Genomic DNA, 17,500 nt, shown 5'->3' with positions numbered 1-17,500 from the left:
TTAAAGGCCTGCATAAGCAGAGTTACTTCACATGGAAATCTATTTCGCTCGGCCAAACACCATCTGTTTTCTCCTGGTTGCAGCACTACTCGTTGCTTTGCAGGTAAGGTTACTTCATCCGCGCAAAAGTCAAACCATTTTGTCGCTGCAGTTCTCGCACTTGCAACTCAAAACTTCTTTTTTCAGGATGTTTACGAGTTACAAATTTAGTCTATCGTTTCTTCGCCAAATACTACTCCGTTTTCAAAACTGTCAGGCATTCACGGCCATTTGTGCAACACACTGCATCTTTGACGTTCGTTGAGAAACGTTCTGAACAAGAAGTATTGAACATATATTACGCTTGTCATTTGGACTTTTCTGTACGGACATATCCTTTGCGAAAAAAATTTCCGAGGTAAGAAGTTATTCAAAAATTTAGAGCTGGTTTTGTAAGCCTGGTATTTTGATACACTCAGGTCTTGCAAAACTGTCTGCGTGTGGTAGGGGTAATTAAGCTGGTATTCGATGACTTTCCGGTGACTTTTCAATTTAATACAATGATCAGGACATGTTATAAATGAGCACGTGGTATTTAAATGTACTGTTGAATATCTTGAATTTACTAAAAACATTTTAAAGAGTCGGTTTAAGCTGATGCAAGTCAAAATAAGCTTTTGGATGCGCATCTCTTCAACACAAACTCGATACGTTAGGCAGAAGACCATTTTGGACAGGTTATCTTAACTGATCTATACAGTCCTCATAGCATAGCCCTTCGCGATCTTAATTTCAAGATTGGTTTTCGGCTAAAATACCTACAAGATCACCATAGGATATGATGAAAGTTGATACATATATACATTTACGAGAGGTGCATCGATTTTCGACTAATGGCAAGCCGTTTTCATGGCTTTCTGTAAAGTTTTAAGAAACTAGGTTCTTACGAACTTGTTCTCTTTGAAGAGTTTTTAGCGACGCTATGATTCTGCTTTTCTTTGTTGAGAAACAGTGATATGTCTTGCATTGAAGCAGGGGCTGTTTGGAAAAAGGTTGCGAGCAAACAAGTTGTTTGCCTTGGGTAACTTGAAGGGTCATTACCGTCATAAAGGGGAAAGCAGGAAGCACCTCAAAGAAAATAAAAGATGAAAGCGAAAATCGATGCGTAATACTGATACACGTACTAAAAGGATTTGTGGAACTCTGATATGTAACTTTTCTTCAGAATATAATAAAAAAAAGATATACGATTGATCAGTGTTAACACAGGTTGTACTGTTGAAACGAGTCTGAGGCAGGTCTAATCTTAACTTAACTTACAAACAAACATTATGAAAGACAGCTGAAAACATCTGACAATCTAATGCAAATCGATTTTTCGTGGAAAAGCCACGATATGAATTGATACCTGATCAGTACTTATCTTTTTCTCGACCCTATTCAATGCAGTTTCATTTAGTTTCAAAATAAGAAAATCAACCTTTTTTAATTTGTTTACGTCACTCAAGCGAAAGAAACCTACTTTGTTTACATTGTTTCTTGCGGTTATTAATTTTCCGTGTGTATGTTTAAGAGTACGCATTTACTAGGAGCGGATTAAGTGGACATTCTTTAAAGGTTGTGAGCACTCCTGAGTCAGAGAGTGACTGCATCGGGGTCTTGCACTTAAATATGGCTGCCTTTGTTTAGCATAAGTAATCAGTGGCGGATCCAGACTTTGAGCTTTGAGTTTGTGTGTGTTCAACTACCGGCTTTTCTTCCCTCTGCGTTTATTTTTTTTACCAAAATAAGGGGGGGGGTGGTCCTCCGTGCCCCTCCCCTAGATTCGCTACCGTAATAACATGATTTCGAGTGCAATTTGTTGTCTTTGAAAAACTTAATGGGGCACTTGGAGGGGATGGAGGGGGGATCGGAAAAAATCAAAGTGCGACTGATTGACGCACTGGCTCGTTAGTGACCGAAAGAGAGAGAAACTGACTTGCCAACTGACTAAATGAATGACACATTCATGGCCACAAACGGGCCTACACGGACGGATGGATTGACTCTGTGAGCTAATGACTTGAGACTTTCTAGAACCACCATGATAAGTAATATTATTAGATATCTAATCAACAGAGCTGTTTCAATTTCTAAGGTTCCGACTTCAGCTGGTCCTGGTGGAAAGTTATCGGTTCTTCTCAAAAGTTTCTCAAATCCATCAAATAAAGACTTGAACGGAAATTGTTGTGAACCATCTTGTAGGAGTTGTGACTATTACTTGGAAATTTGTCTGAAACAATCTGTTAGCGGATCTTGTTTAGTCTCCGCTACGACAAATACATACCATAACACCAAACATGTTGTCTTTGGTGCAAACGAAGGCTTCTATCGTGGAGGCAGAAACCCCTTGGTATGGACTTTCTCTTTATGGAAGGTAAGCCAGGAGTGAGACGAACAAACATAAGTACATAGATTAACCTTACGAATCGTGCATGAGAGCTTTCAAGTACATCACTGTTTCTCTGCCTGAATTACACTGCTTGCAGTGCTTTTAAGAAATAATTTGGATATATCAACAAAGTTGAATCCAAATTACTTCGTTACCCCCACCGACGCAGCCCCTAACAGTTTCTTTAGAAACTATCAGCCTTTATTCTTTTAAGAAATAGTTCTTCTTTCCTTTGTCTGAATGTTTCTTTTCTAACCTGGACTGGAAATTATTGATAGATATGTTAACCCTTTCCGCGCGACAAAAAAAAAGTCAGTGTCATGCAAAGTACACTGATAACAGCTCGTCTAATAACTTTCCTCGTTGGTGATTTACCGTCTTAGTATCATTGCACTTATTGCTAAAGGAACTATATCACTGAAATCATTCCTAAAGTAGTAAAAGTAAGATACAGCAAAGTTTTATATAACTCTTGTAGGGTTCGTTCCTAATAAGTGTCAAAGCCATGGATTATGATCCACTATCATCGGATGACCTGATAGACGGATACGAAAAGACAGTCACCGTCATTCCAAGTTCATGGAGTTCTTCCAAGAATTGGCGGGAAATCAGTTTGGGTGGAAATCCATCTACGACTATTTTGCAATATACAGTCCAGTGTCACCAAGATTATTATGGTCCCAGTTGCACCAGGCTTTGTATAGCACGCGATGACAACATAGAAGGTCATTACACGTGCGATAAAACTACTGGTCATAAGGTTTGCCGCGTTGGATGGTATGATGCCAGCTGTAAAGTATACTGTATGCCTTACGATGACAACACGAACGGACATTATTCATGCGATCCTGGGACAGGAAGAAAGATTTGCCTAAAAGGATGGTATGGACTCACCTGTAAGGTGCACTGTGTCCCTAAGAATAACTCGCTGGCGGGTTACAAATGCGATTCCCGAGGGCGAAAAGTTTGTTTGCGTAACTGGTATGGCAAAAATAAATGTAGTGTTTATTGCAAACAGATCGATGGTTCTAGGGCTGGCTACAGGTGTGACTCGAACGGAGCCAGGATGTGTTTACAGGGCTGGTATGGACCATTATGCGATTGCAAAGCAAGGAACGACTCTTTCCAGGGCTACACTTGTAATATCACAACCGGAGAAAAAATCTGCCTCAAGGGATGGTTTGGTGACTACTGCGAGATTTTCTGTTCACCAAGAAATGATTCAGTGGGTCATTACATTTGCCAGAGTGGTACTGGAGCCAAGGAGTGTCTGCCTAACTGGTATGGAGAAAACTGTACTATTTACTGCCGATCCAGGAATGATTCTATTGGTCAGCACGAGTGCACTGCAAATGGGAGTAGGCTATGTGCACGTAACTGGTATGGACCCAACTGCACAGTTCATTGCGCCTCAAGAAATGATCACGCGGGTCACTTCACGTGTCACCCACAGACAGGGCGGATAATTTGTAATCCAGACTGGTATGGAAGCAGTTGTACAACCCATTGCGTTCCTCATGATAGTGATTCGCTTGGGCATTACAATTGTAACAAGATCGATGGAGGTAAGATGTGTCTTAAAAACTGGCATGGAGCCCAGTGCTCTATTTTCTGTTCTCCTCAAGATAACTCCAACGGGCATTACAAGTGCGATAAGAGAAATGGCAGCAGGATTTGCCTAGATGATTGGTTTGGAACCGAATGCAAAACTTTTTGCAGGACAACGAACAATTCAGAAGGACACTACCGATGTGCCAAAGAGGACGGGACCAAGATTTGTGACCAGAGCTGGTTTGGGCAAAACTGCACTATCTACTGTACACCAAGAAATGACTCTCAAGGGCATTACGTATGCGATCATCACGATGGTAGTAAGATTTGTCACCAGGACTGGTTTGGTCGGAATTGTTCAATGCATTGTGTACCCAGCAACAACTCTAAGGGACATTACGATTGCGGGTCTGAGGACGGTACAAAAATATGTCACCAAACTTGGTATGGCCCTAACTGTTCTACCAACTGTATCCCAAAGGATGACTTTGCCGGACACTATAGTTGTGATGCCACCGATGGAAGCAAGGTATGTTACCTACACTGGTATGGACCTCATTGCGCAGCATTCTGCATGGCACAAAACAGCAGCAAAGGGCACTACACGTGTGAGGAAGAGACCGGTCAAAAATTGTGCTTAAAAGGTTGGCAAGGAGCAGCGTGTCTTCAAAGTAAGTGTGCTGAGTTGTGAATGTTTTCCTTTGCTCATTATCGATGAACCCAGAAAATGCATTTACTTGACAAAATGTCGCAAAATATATAAGATAAAGTAAGAGTAGTTGCTGTTATTGTTAAACATTTTTTTATCTCATTTTTTAGGAATTACATCTACTTCTCATCCATCTATAAGGACTCCCTCGTCATTGCCATCTTTCCCAACCGAAAGCAAAACCACAGACCACATTATTAAGACTCCGTTCTACCCTCAGACCAAGATGTCGACCAAAGAATCCAGCATCTGGTCTACGGAGTCGACTGAAGGAGATAGCCCTGTGGAAAAGGAGAGCAGAAAGGCGGATAAGAAAGGATGGCTGACTAGCACGCGGATCGGTTTGATCACTGGAGGCTTTGCGTTACTACTGTGTATCTGTGCCGTAATAATGATAGCTATGATAAGGTCAGTGTCTACTTGTAGATATCACGTGGACATCTCATTTTGTAAGAATCATTTTGGATTCCGATGTATTGAAAAGGGAGGGATATCACGTGGACATCTCATTTTGTAAGAATCATTTTGGATTCGAATGTATTGAAAAGGGAGGGATATCGTCGATGTCTACCAGTGTTTTTATATACCAGCCTGAGCAAGCCCAATAAGCCGGAAATCTGGGATATAAATATCCTGAAATGAGCGTTTTTCTCGAGATTCTCACTAAAAACCACGACTGTCTAGATCCCTTTTCCAATGATTTGAAGTTGCTCTTAAAGGTAAGCCTTCACAATTTTTCGTATGCATAGGAGATAAGGAATGAGCCGGGAGCAAACCGGGGGCTTGTAAGTTTAGTAAGGGTGAAGTCCAAGTGTCTTTACATATTTCCTATCTCATATAAATGGTGTATTATGGAATTTAAATTCATAGTAGCTAACCTAACGGAACTTTTCTTATTCAACCTCAGTTGTAGGCCAAGAATCAGGCGAGTTCCCTACTCTAGACAAAAAAATGAAACACGGAGGCTTTCATTGGAAAGAGGATCGAGTGGTAGAGTGAACCCGTTGGCAGACGATATCCTAACGCAATATGAAATGAACGATATGTTCTTCAAGGTTCAACAAGTCTCTTGGTGAGTGCTTTTCTTTGTTATAAAAAAGGGGTTGATCTTTTTGGCAACTGGACTCTACTTGATATTGGATGAATAGTGCAGTATTTACAAGGCTGCAAATAACTAACGGGCAGTCGCCGGTCACGTTGTCCCGTCAAACATGCTTTTGCTCGGACACTACCCGTTTTTGGCCGGTCAAATTTTAACAGTCCGAACTCTTGCTAAAGTGAACCCAGATTGCACAGTAATCCTTTTACAGCTAAAAAACAACTGAATCCAAGTCGGTCTGGCAATAAAAATTACAAGTCAATAATTTTACTACTCTTTACTGCAGAAGCAGCCTCGCATTGAGTAGGTGGAACGGTTACTTTACATCTGGCAAAATCACTTATTACTAAATATTACACTCAGAGCCCTTTTTTTAAGTTACAGTTGTGAATTTTTCTTAGAGTAAAAGAGTGGTCGGATTCTCCAGGTTTTGGGCCTTTTGCTCGCTTTTTGCACTTTGCAACAAATGCTACTTGGAGTATTCTCGATGCAGCAAAATTATTCTTCGTGAGGGTGCTTTCCGATCATTCAATCAATTTAACAATCAATCACTTTATTTAAGAGTAAATGATGGTATGTAGCCAAAGGTAAAACCCTCTACTAACTGGGAACACTTAAATAAAGTAAATAAAATAACGGAAGACACGATGATTTGCGATCGCGACAGGACTTGATGACATCGCGGAAATTTGCGACTGCCGGGAATTTCTCGACCACTAATTTGTCTACTTTTATGTTGTTGTTTTTTTCTTTTGGAAACATGACTGTGTCCCTTGTGATTATCAAACAGTTAAAAATTAAAATTTCTTTGAACGAGTCGGTAAAGGACCAGAGAAGATGTCCGGCAAACCAAGGATTTGTCCGGTCAGTACCCAATTTTGACGGGACATTGTCCGTTGACCGGCCGTTATTTGCAGCCCTGGTATTTACATATTGATTTGTTTGATGATGTTTCACTTACAGCTGTACGATTAGGAGCGCGTACATTAGTTACAAATAGATCCGCACTATGTACGTGCGTCTGGTACAAATAGAAATGAATTTATTATTAGAAACTTTTATATTTACAGTTCTTCTGCACATTCAGTCTATTTGGAAGGTATGCTGAGTAGATATCAATGGTTGCATAGGCGTACCACTTCAACCTTTGTGAATATTTGGTGAAGATCGATTTGATTTATCTTTTTCCCTGTATAGGACTGAAGACGGCTCAAGGCAGGTAGACGATCACCTGGTGATGTACAATAATCCACTATTTGCCCCACGAAAACAAAAACCCAAGTGCTGTACCAGCGACAGACAACTGAAACTTGACAGCGATTGGAATGTTGTGTTTGATTTGTGAACAAAAGGGTGAAGTTCATGGAATAGAAAGTTAATAGAAATTGGAAAATTAAACTCAATTTGAAATCGAGTGTCATCATTTTATATTTACACAGTTCTTTCGACCCTAGAAAAAATCAAATGAAAAGGCAGCAACACGTTGCTAATAGCTAATTTCTTATTTCTGTACTCCTAATTTTATCCATGATAACATCATTGACATCAGGTGTACAAAGTAAATATTATAAATTCTTACGTTTTCAGTTCATGGTACGTCTATGAACTTGTAACTCGTTTTGCAAATGTCTTAGGAGTCATGTGTCTGATTGCACCTGGCATAAAAAGAAATTTCGACGAGAGGTTTGCTGAGCACCCTTAAGAGTTTTTGTTAAAAATGTATATAGACGTAAGTTCAAAAAGAATGGTTCAAAAAATTTGATTTAATTTATTTTACTGCTGACAAGTTCCAATAACTAGAAATTCAGTTTTATCATCATGGAGTAACAGCCGTCCTTCAGCCGTTCCTTATATTTCCATTCACTTCATAAAAGTGGCAGCTACGGACGCAAATAAAGGGCATACGACGCAATAAGTTCCCATTTCTTTGAGAGATATTCAAGTATTTTCAGATTTGTTATTTGCTTAATGCAGAGTGACCAACGTTTTAGTGCCCAAATAGTGTTCATTTTTATAATGATGCTTCAATTTGTTACTTTATTTTTTTTATTTCAGTTTTATTAATAAAATTTTTTGATATCTTACCTGACTTCTCTATAAACATTTTTTACTCCATCACGTTGGAAAACAATTTATTTTGTCTTTTCAGACCCTGCAAGCAATTTTTTTTTCAATATGAGCCTCGACGCACTAGGCAAATTTTTGTTTATTTTGAGAAAAAATCTGTCACCAGTTCCCTACCAAATTTTGTCAAGGCTCACCGAACTTCAAAGGCGCCGTCGTCCTGCCTCGAAGCAGGACAAATTTTTGTCAGGCGTGACATCTGACAGATTTGTCAATTTACAAGCCATAATTTGATGGAAAATGTCAATCAAGAAAATTTGATTTTTATTTCTAGTCGGAGTATTTAAGACATCAGTGAATGCTTCACGAGCAACATTCATTGCAATGCCTGCATTTTCGACTCACCATGTCATAAGCGATAGAGTCCGAAAGCCAGGACACTTTCTGGTGGGATGCAGTTCCTCAACCGCGTGTCTTCCCTTTGTAGTTTAACGAAGAATGGCCTATAGAATGTTAAACGTGTCGCGCGACATTCTCATCTGGCGATGAAAGACTTCTTCGAAGATATTATGCCTACGAAAATTAAGTAATGGTCTGCATAAGAAGTACCCATTTCAAACCAAGAATTACAAGGCCTAGGTAGGTTCTAATAGTAAGGGGTCAATAGCAAGGATGGGACCTTTGCTGCCTTCTACGGAAAAATCTGATGTGGTATTCCACAACCAGTTGCAATCGAACAAGGTGAGGCCTTCACTTGCATAGTAGAAGTAGAAACTGCCTCAGCTGGAGTTGAACGAATTCAAGGAAGAAAAAAAACTAAATACAAGCAATAATATATTGAGGCAATATATCCAATCAAAGAGGTTAAAGATCACCATGAGACCATCACTCCTGAGATCACATGTAACCTTTCCCGCATACGGCGTTCAAGTGATGGTGTTTATTTCCGTGTGATTGACACTTGTGGTTAAGTAATAATTTGCTGTGTCTCAGTGCGCCCACGCTTGACAAAATTGAAAATTTGGCAGAGAAAAATTTTGTCCAGATGTTTGGATGGGCCAAACAAATTTTGTTTGTCCAATGCGTCCGAAACCTATTTCTCATACCCCCTCTCCAGAAAAATAATGTTCCGTCTTTAATGGAATCATAATAAACATGTAACGAAAACTAAGATAACTACCCTGAACTAGGAATGAACCTGAAGCATACTGAATCTGGTCTAGTTGAATTAATTATCTTGATAGTACAAAGGTTTTTGAAGGATAGCAATAGATTATATGCTATATTACGTAATATTTGTTTTTTATTTTCAAAAATGTCTGGAATTTTCTTCGTCTGTTTGCTAGTTCTTTAAAACGAAGTTTTCTCTTTAATTATAGCAAAGTATACTGACCTCAAATCACAGAAGATGGAGCAAAATCGTGGAAAGCTGAAGCTAATAAGGCTCAGTCACCAAAAATAAAACTAACAGCGATCTAGCGATCTGGCGAGTTCCAAGTAGTGAGAACTCGCGGCTAATTTCTTTGTGCGGCGGGAGTCATGCTAACCTGTCAACACATTCATTTATATTCCTGTTTGTTTGTTGATCAGAAAGCTTCGGGATCGCTATTGAAGATACAGATCTAGAGGTAACTAGACTCTTCATATCGCAAAGTCTGGAATTAACCCGGCACTGGTGACCCAAACAACAATCGCATTGGTGACCCAAACAACAGACGCCCCATATGACCAATTTACCAGCGTTTTCCAAAGTATGTGAACGAGCCGCTCTTAAAACTTTTACCCCTAAGAATGATCTAATTTCTCCTTATAATATCACCCCTGAATAACACATAAGAGTGAGAGTAAAGGAAAAAAAATCACCAACTAAACAAGCTCTTTATTGTTAAACAAATTCTCCTTGTCCGCACTCAAGGAGATGTGTAGAGAACAGTATGGAGAATATTCATGCTGATGCTAGGTTGTAAAGGGTTAACCAGCTTACTGGACACACAGAGCGAAAGAAACGCTTAAAATTAAACATCCTTAGGACAGATATGATGCTTGACGCTATAGAAAAGGAAGAAATTACTGCCCTAACACTACTGGCTATCCCAAAGGCGTTTTTTACTCGATCCTTCTGCTCAACCGGAATTCTTTGTGAAATTTCTCGAAGTTCTATTTTTACCAAAGCACATCAAGTACTCTTTCAGCAGCCGTCCTAATTATGGAGTGATCTTTCCTATATCCATCAACTGTATCCGGATTAACAGCTTATAACAAACGGAAAAGTATCAAATATTGGCTCATCAGTTCCATTTAATCATCCAAAAACGCCAAACAAGATCTAAACACTTAATAAAGGTCTATGTAAACCAAGAGTAAACTACTGGACTTCAGTCGTATGCTGACGGTGAATTGTTCAAGCTGTCGTTCAGTTTGCAGTTATATATCCTTACTCAGTGCCAACACCGGAAAAAAAGAGAAACGGAAAAATGAACTTCATTCCACTGCTATCCGCTGCGGCAATGATCTTTTTCTATGTGGTAAGTCTCGTTAGTTACGCTGTGTAGACAACTATGCCTTGTCGGACTTTGTATTTAATGGAAACTGCTGGAAAACTGCCTTTCTTCGATGAATTAAGAAACACTCCGAATCTTTATGTTTTGCAGCTAGTGGAAATTATGACACAATTAGCTCGAGCACTGGGAAAAGACAACACTAAGTCTCGCGCCAGATAAAATGATTTAAAGGTCTTTTTGTCGTGGAAACTCCCACTAACTAAACAGCAAAGAACTCAATGGCTACTCAGGCCACGTAGGGTCCTGTTAATTACGTATTTAGTTTACGGAAGGTCCAGGCTAAAGAGTCGGGGAAGACTTTCTTTAATTGTTTAAATACAACAGTTTGCTCTGTACAGGGCTCTGTGGCACTCCCAAAGCGGGCGGTTCCTCTAGGACCGACCTCCCGGTTTCTATATTTACTGCAAAACCGTCGCAGGCTTGGTATCGAATCTCATTCAAACAGTTTTATGTTATTTGGTCGTACTTCGTAAGAGCCTCACACGCTTTGTTGCGTTAATATCTGACGAATATTCTGGCGAATTTTCATGAAAATAAAATTTGAAAATCGAGATTTCAGATGAAAACCCTGCGGAAACGTTACCACTCTGCTGAAGGCCTTTCCGATTAAGACACCTTTTGCTCTTCGGTATGGATCTAGCTCCCCTAAAGCATTCTTTCAGCCGTATGTCGCGTTTTCTTTAAGATTTTACAATTTTTTCCAGCTAAATTAAACTTATGAGCTTTTTTCCTGAGAAAAGAGCCAAAAGAAAACATCTTTTGAAAATTTTGATAGATTTTGTTGACAGCTCGAAAGGGTTTTTTCTAAATCGATTTAGTGTTTACAATTTTTACAGATGCCCTGTGAAGGTGGTGGACGTGTAGCCGTTACTCTGAAGTACTACAAAAATCCTGCTCATAGGACCTACAAATTCAAATGCTGTGATGCTGGGTTTTTCGGTTGCTCTGGTGGATGTGAAGCATACTTCAAAATTTGCGCGACACAATCAGCTTCATCCAAAACGTATTCCTGTAACCTGGGAACAAAACGGACTGCAGTCGTTGGTGACAGGGATGATTATATACTTAATTTAGGAAAAGAGTTCACTTTCACATCCTTACAAGTAAGTCAGAATTTTACATCCTTCACATCAAAAGCGAAGTAATTATAACTCAACATGAGCACAAGTTGCGATCGTTCCACAGGAGTTTCGATTAATAAGTTTTGGGTTTATTGAACGTGAATGGTGCAAACTTCCTTGACGCCGTCAAACATTTCAGTTACCTTAACCGCATTTCCTACAAAAGTTGTATCCTTGTACGTCGCTTGTACTGTTGCATGAAACGATCCTAAATTGTGCACATGTTGAGTTGTAATTCAGCTTGGATCATATGTTACGTGACCAGCACAATTTAAAATCGTCAATTGGTTAAAATGGTTAAAAAATTCTGGTTAGAATTGGCAGGAAATTCTTTATTGCGCACTCGGTTACTTGATGTAGTGTCCGGGCGTACTGGAAAAAAGTTGTTTTGTTCCTCCAAAACTCTCAACAAAATTTGTCAGTCGTGCGCGCTCTCACTCACATGGGTATACATACCTAAAATGGACTGTGTGTATTGGTGAATGCAAGAGATTGTTTACTAAATGACATAAATTACTTCCGCCAAAGGAATTCGTTAATTTGAAGGTGCAAGTTTGGGACCATGACAGTGTTCTTAAAGATGACCTAGTGGAGACCTTTTATAGCTCGAATAGACCTTGGTCACCTGGGAACGGCCACCAGAAAATTGCCTTACGACATAAGAGCAGGGTCGTTCAGATAACACTTGACTTGGAGGTACACTGCGACAAGAACTATTACGGCCCTCACTGCACAAAGGAGTGTGTCCCGGGAAGAACCTACACATGTGGATTGCTGGGAGAAAAGGTTTGTCGAACTAACTGGTACGGTAAGAGCTGCACTGTGAAGTGTATCCCTAACTGGAGGGGACACTACACCTGCGATGAAATGGGAGGAAAGGTCTGTAGATCAAATTATTATGGAGAGAGCTGCACTCGATGGTGTGCTCCTCGAGATGACCCGCGAGATGGACATTTCAACTGTGATAGGCAGGGAAACAAAGTCTGTCTTCCACGTTGGGAGGGGCCATCTTGTAAACGATGCGTGAAAAACTGGTTTGGTCCTGGCTGTTCTACGTACTGTGTACCTCAAGACAGTGGCGAGCTTGGACATTACAAGTAAGTTGTTCCAACCGCAATTTGCAAGGTATTTCTAGGTACTATTTTTGTCCTTGTTAACGCTTATGAGAAAGAGATCCAAACTCAAAAACAGCCAAGGAAAAATATTCAGCTACCAAAAACAGTTGTTTAGCCACTATTAGTAGTAGTTTCGTTCGTTTGTTTCGAAAAAAAGGCCATTAGTATTCTTCCCAGTTTTATGCATTACGCTTTCAGACACCAAAAATTGCATTTACCTCCCCAGATGCAGCCAATCGAATGGAACAAAAAATTGCCTACCGTGGTGGTTTGGTAACGAGTGCAAAGCGCACTGTATTCCACATGACGATGATGACAATGGCCATTATAGCTGTGCGCCTGACGGAAATAAAACATGCCATAATGGATGGCACGGAAAGAACTGCACGGTGTTTTGTGTTCCTCAAGATGATGACATCCGGGGCCATTATACTTGTGACGAGCATGGCGGCAAAGTCTGTTTTGATGGGTATCGCCCTCCAGACTGTGTGGACTGCCTCCTGGGTCGGTATGGTGCAAATTGTTCTTTATCCTGCTTGGCGAATGACACGTACAGCGTTCAGCAAGAAGGCTACATTTATTGTTCTGACGATGGAGTTAAGCAATGCAAGCAGTGGTGGCATGGCCCCGAGTGTCTCCAGTACTGTGTCCCTCATGATGACAACGAGCACGGGCATTACACGTGCGAGACCCTTAATGGAAGTAAAGTGTGCAGATCTGGCTGGGAAGGGCCAAGCTGTCTCGATCGAAAAAAGAACTGAGCGCGTACCTTTGACTGATAATAGTTAGATAACCTTGTGGCATGAATTTTTTGCGGGAGGTGTTCCGTGTGTATGTTTGAGGGAAAACATCCCTGTTAGAAAAAATGATAATTTCCACTTGGGATTTTTTTTTTATTACGATTTCCAACTCAGTACTGATATTTTCAGCCTTCATCAATAGATGTTCTTACAGCTCAGTTCATAGCTATAGCAAGTTTTCCCAATTCGCAAAACTTAAACTCGTAAAATCTTTATATGACTCGGTACTGCGGCCTAACTGTGAGCATCTTATGGTATTCCCATTTCATGCTATTTTTTGTTTTTCTATTTTTGTTCTTTTATATATCTATATATATATATATATTTTTTTTAATATAAAACACATTTGTGTTGTTAACAGTATTGCGCTTTGCTCGTATGATTTTCGGAACTAAGATTGAATGCAGAGAAATACTGGTACCAAATTCAGGAATTCCTCTGGTTATTTTGTGCGGTTGCTAAATGTGATCTTCACAATTTGAGATTAATACGCCGTGATATTTTATCAAGTGCGGATATTGCTACTTAGCCTTAGTGTTCCTATGATTTTGTAAAACTAGTATGTTTTTCAATAATGAAATTCAAGAGCTGTGTGAAACACGAAACCTTGAATGCAAACAACTGATATCGAAGACTGGAAGCTAGTTTGTTTTAAAATCCAGTGACTGATCGTGCAGAAATACATATAGGTTGTAGTTTTATCCGTCAATTGCTCGCTCGTGTAAACAATAGCTAAGAAGTGGCAAAATGTATCATCGATTACATATTATGACTAAAAACTTAAAAGCAGCAAACATATCCAAAGATAACCATTTACTTCTGCAGTTTGTTATCTTTTAATTGTGACCTTACTATTGTAATCTCACCATGACGTAATAAAAGCACATTCATTCCAGATTGTTACTCCTTGTATTCCGTGTTGATAACCTTTGCGGTCTAATCTGCTTAAGGGCGGAGGGGAAAAGATACCATGGGCGAAATATTTTATAACTTATCGCAGCCACGAACTGCGAGCCGCAACATATCTCTGTTACGCAAGAGTTTTCTTTTACTTCTCAGCTTTAAACCTTTTGTCAAAGCTCTCCATCCCTGAACAACTGCAAAGATTACCGGCCCACGACGGAGGGAAATAAGCTAAATGTCAGAAAACTAAGAACATTGGGCTCCAGCTGCCTGTTCCTTCATCTGATCGCTTGAATGACCCGTGAAGTGGGGGTTGCGGAGGAGGGAAAAACCCTATGTATCAAATGGGGAAGAAAATCAGATTATTGTCTCGTAGCTATGTTATTATTCAGTTTTATCCAAAGAGGTGAAACTTAAATTATCTCCGAGATTACTTTCAAGATGTTAAATATCTTAGGGGTACCTCAGATGCATAGTAGTGATTGATGCAATTAACCCCGCCCCACCCCTATCAATTTTTCTTTTGGAAGCACTACTCTCCTCTTCCTCCCTACCCTAATCCCACCCACACCGGGGCGTGTGTCATGCTTGTTCAAGCATAGTGTTATCCAGAATAATCTAGGCTTTTGGCCAAAAGTCAACACAACAATTTGATAACTGATCGCCTATAAAAAATGAAATTTGATGATTCACGCTCTGTGCAGCCGCGGAGTCCACTATAGACGGATGTAAAGAAATTACGCTGGAACTGCGGAACACAAGTCAAAGTTTCACTACGATAATATTGCCGCTGGAACCGCATAATTTTTGTCAATTTTTAGCGAAATTACCATCGACGAAATGTTCCTCTGGTTTTTCAGCGCTGTAGCGGTTATGTTGGCCTTCATGGTAAGTGATTTTCAAAATTTTGTCTCTGCTTAATATTTGTTATGCATGAGATCAGCGCGATGGCGGCCAATCTACAGTGAACACTGTAAACAGGACTCGCCAAAATGAAAAAAAATAAATAAGGAAGACCACGTGAGAAAGCCAATTCAAGTTACGACATTGAGATTAACGTGCAGAAAAACCATAGAAATGAGAATAGTCGGAGGCAAGGCAAAAAATCGTTCAGTTTGGCGAAGAACAGTGTAAAAATTTTCGGTAAAGACAAACTCGAAACATTTTGACGCAGTCAGTTTAGAAATTGAAAGCACAACAGACTCTTCCGGTCGAGCGGAAAGGTGATTTTATTCGTGAGCGCGGGTAGTTTTTGTATAATCAGCGGAAATCCTATCATTCCTCGGCGGCGTTAGTAGTGCATTGACCTCTTCTCCATTCGCCACAGGAAATATTGAGAAGCAAAGCAGATTATGGCAGTCTGTAAATTATTCCGATACAACTCAGGCCGCGCGATTTCGTTCTTATGTTCATAAATTATGCTGTCGTCGATTACTTCTAGAGTTCTCAGTAGTTGAGCTTTGATCCTCCAATCCATTTAAAGAGTCTCGCATAACATTGAAATTTCATCGAGTCATAACAGTCATAACAAATAATTTTTTTTCCTTTCTTGAAATTCAACCAGTTAAATGTGGATTCCAGATTAGATATCTCCCAAGTAGCTATGGCAAGCCATATTCAAACGGCACTGAACAAGTTCTCCATGCGTGTCGTGTTTCGCATGAATCGTTTCCCGAGCATATTTTCGATTGTGAATTGTAAATAGTAATAAGAATGTTCATATCATGACGTAATTACACAAAGCGAGTAGTGGGAACGGGGAGGGGCAAGTTGGAGAGAGACGTTGTCGTAATTCCCATGGGCTTCAATCATAGGTGGTGTGATGGTTCACGTCGGTTCGCAAACCGAAATGTTTATCAAGTACACTTTTTTTTTCCTTTTCTTTTTTTTTTTGTTTTGAATTCCCAGAGTTTTATCACAAGCCGCTACAAAGACATATTTTTGATAAAACACTGAATTCAAATTACTTTTAACTACAACTCCTTTCTCACTCGAAACAAAAGTACAACAGAAAACATTTTATGTTAGGGCGGCTATATGTTTTACTTGGAATGTTTTCTAGTAAGGTTATCATTATTGTTTATTTGTTACAGAACATTTCAGTATCAAGTCAGTTTTGTGATTTCGGAAATAATCTAAGATCGAGGCAAGTGTTATCATCCCCAGCGGATAACATTCATCTTGAGCTGAATCTATCTATTGATTTCTTGGAGTTTGTTAGAAAATAACGGAAAAAGCGCTTTCGCTTTAAACGCAAAGTATTACTATTAGAAAAAGACACCATTGTACAAAAGTATCACGGATTTGGTTTGTAGGAGACAGTCTCTTGCAAAAGTGAAACGAGTCTTAGGAAAAATAAATTACAAACAGTTCTCCTCTTCTGCAGATAACTGATTAGGTGCGTTGATTTCCATAATTCACATCGAGCTGTGAACACAGATAGCGAGCACAGTGTACAATGATGTCTGATGGCAACGAAATTAGTCAAATTTGAACTTAAGTTAAGACAAAGCCTCAGCATTGGGTGCTCGACGAAAATGCGAGATCGCGTGTGCGGGTTTGAATTATCAATACTCGACGAAATCGTAAGTCTCCTGCTCATACAGTGGGTAAAATGTACGTCTTTTGTTGACAGGCACCACCCTCTGAAGGAACTGGTCGCGCCATTATAACACTAAGAAGGTACACTAACCCGACTCATCGCTTGAGCAATGGTAAATGCTGCGACCACAGATTTTTAAATTTTGGCCCATGCCGCCCGTGCGATGCCTACTTCAAACTGTGTGTGAGTCAGTCAGTTAGTGGGTCTCCTTCAAACAGCTGTAATATTGGTAGAGGCCGGACTGGCGTGGTTGGTGACAATGATAACCATGTACTTAACATCAGGAGGGCGTTTTCTTTTGACTCATTTCTGGTAAGGCTCAGTATGAAAACAAATTAATTTTTATATAATCTCTTTCGCGTCATTTAATGCCTAACCCTTTCACCTATCAATTTGACTTTAAGCCAGACGATAGCAATCGAAGGACAAGTTTGTATTTTATTTTAGGGAACAAGTTAAACGACTAAGAGACAAGGCTATGATGCATGAGTCCTCATTCTCCAGACTGTGCTAAAAAACAAATAACTTTTGAAACTAGGAGGCACTTTTTTGAAGCAATATTTCC

At 39.8% G+C, this 17,500-nt stretch overlaps 2 protein-coding genes and 1 long non-coding RNA gene across 3 annotated transcripts in view; 2 read left to right on the top strand and 1 right to left on the bottom strand.

The window, feature by feature from the left end:
- LOC111339975 (uncharacterized) overlaps nucleotides 1-7,853 on the top strand; it is a 7,942-nt gene extending 89 nt beyond the window's left edge. Inside the window, exons 1-6 of the mRNA XM_022946726.2 lie at nucleotides 1-103; nucleotides 2,117-2,395; nucleotides 2,889-4,632; nucleotides 4,781-5,078; nucleotides 5,578-5,742; nucleotides 6,967-7,853. The exon at nucleotides 1-103 is cut by the window's left edge and continues 89 nt beyond it. Coding sequence (XP_022802461.2) covers nucleotides 32-103; nucleotides 2,117-2,395; nucleotides 2,889-4,632; nucleotides 4,781-5,078; nucleotides 5,578-5,742; nucleotides 6,967-7,114 — 2,706 coding nt within the window. The 5' untranslated portion in view covers nucleotides 1-31 and the 3' untranslated portion in view covers nucleotides 7,115-7,853. The remainder of the gene's footprint in view (nucleotides 104-2,116; nucleotides 2,396-2,888; nucleotides 4,633-4,780; nucleotides 5,079-5,577; nucleotides 5,743-6,966) is intronic.
- Nucleotides 7,644-9,498, bottom strand: LOC148734276 (uncharacterized). The gene is made up of 2 exons (XR_015999106.1): nucleotides 9,227-9,498; nucleotides 7,644-8,406 (listed from the first exon to the last, which is right to left on the bottom strand). It is a non-coding gene; the product is annotated as an uncharacterized LOC148734276 (long non-coding RNA).
- A 639-nt stretch (nucleotides 9,499-10,137) lies between these two features.
- Nucleotides 10,138-17,500, top strand: part of LOC111339988 (uncharacterized) — a 10,536-nt gene continuing 3,173 nt past the window's right edge. Inside the window, exons 1-6 of the mRNA XM_022946751.2 lie at nucleotides 10,138-10,358; nucleotides 11,231-11,497; nucleotides 12,044-12,612; nucleotides 12,857-13,390; nucleotides 15,155-15,221; nucleotides 16,969-17,247. Coding sequence (XP_022802486.2) covers nucleotides 10,308-10,358; nucleotides 11,231-11,497; nucleotides 12,044-12,612; nucleotides 12,857-13,390; nucleotides 15,155-15,221; nucleotides 16,969-17,247 — 1,767 coding nt within the window. The 5' untranslated portion in view covers nucleotides 10,138-10,307. The remainder of the gene's footprint in view (nucleotides 10,359-11,230; nucleotides 11,498-12,043; nucleotides 12,613-12,856; nucleotides 13,391-15,154; nucleotides 15,222-16,968; nucleotides 17,248-17,500) is intronic.

The sequence above is a fragment of the Stylophora pistillata genome, chromosome 3, assembly GCF_964205215.1.
Source record: "Stylophora pistillata chromosome 3, jaStyPist1.2, whole genome shotgun sequence".
Classification (NCBI taxonomy): Eukaryota; Metazoa; Cnidaria; class Anthozoa; order Scleractinia; family Pocilloporidae; genus Stylophora; species Stylophora pistillata.
The sequence above is the reverse complement of the archived record's forward strand: the minus strand, read 5'-3'. Positions and strand labels throughout refer to the sequence as shown.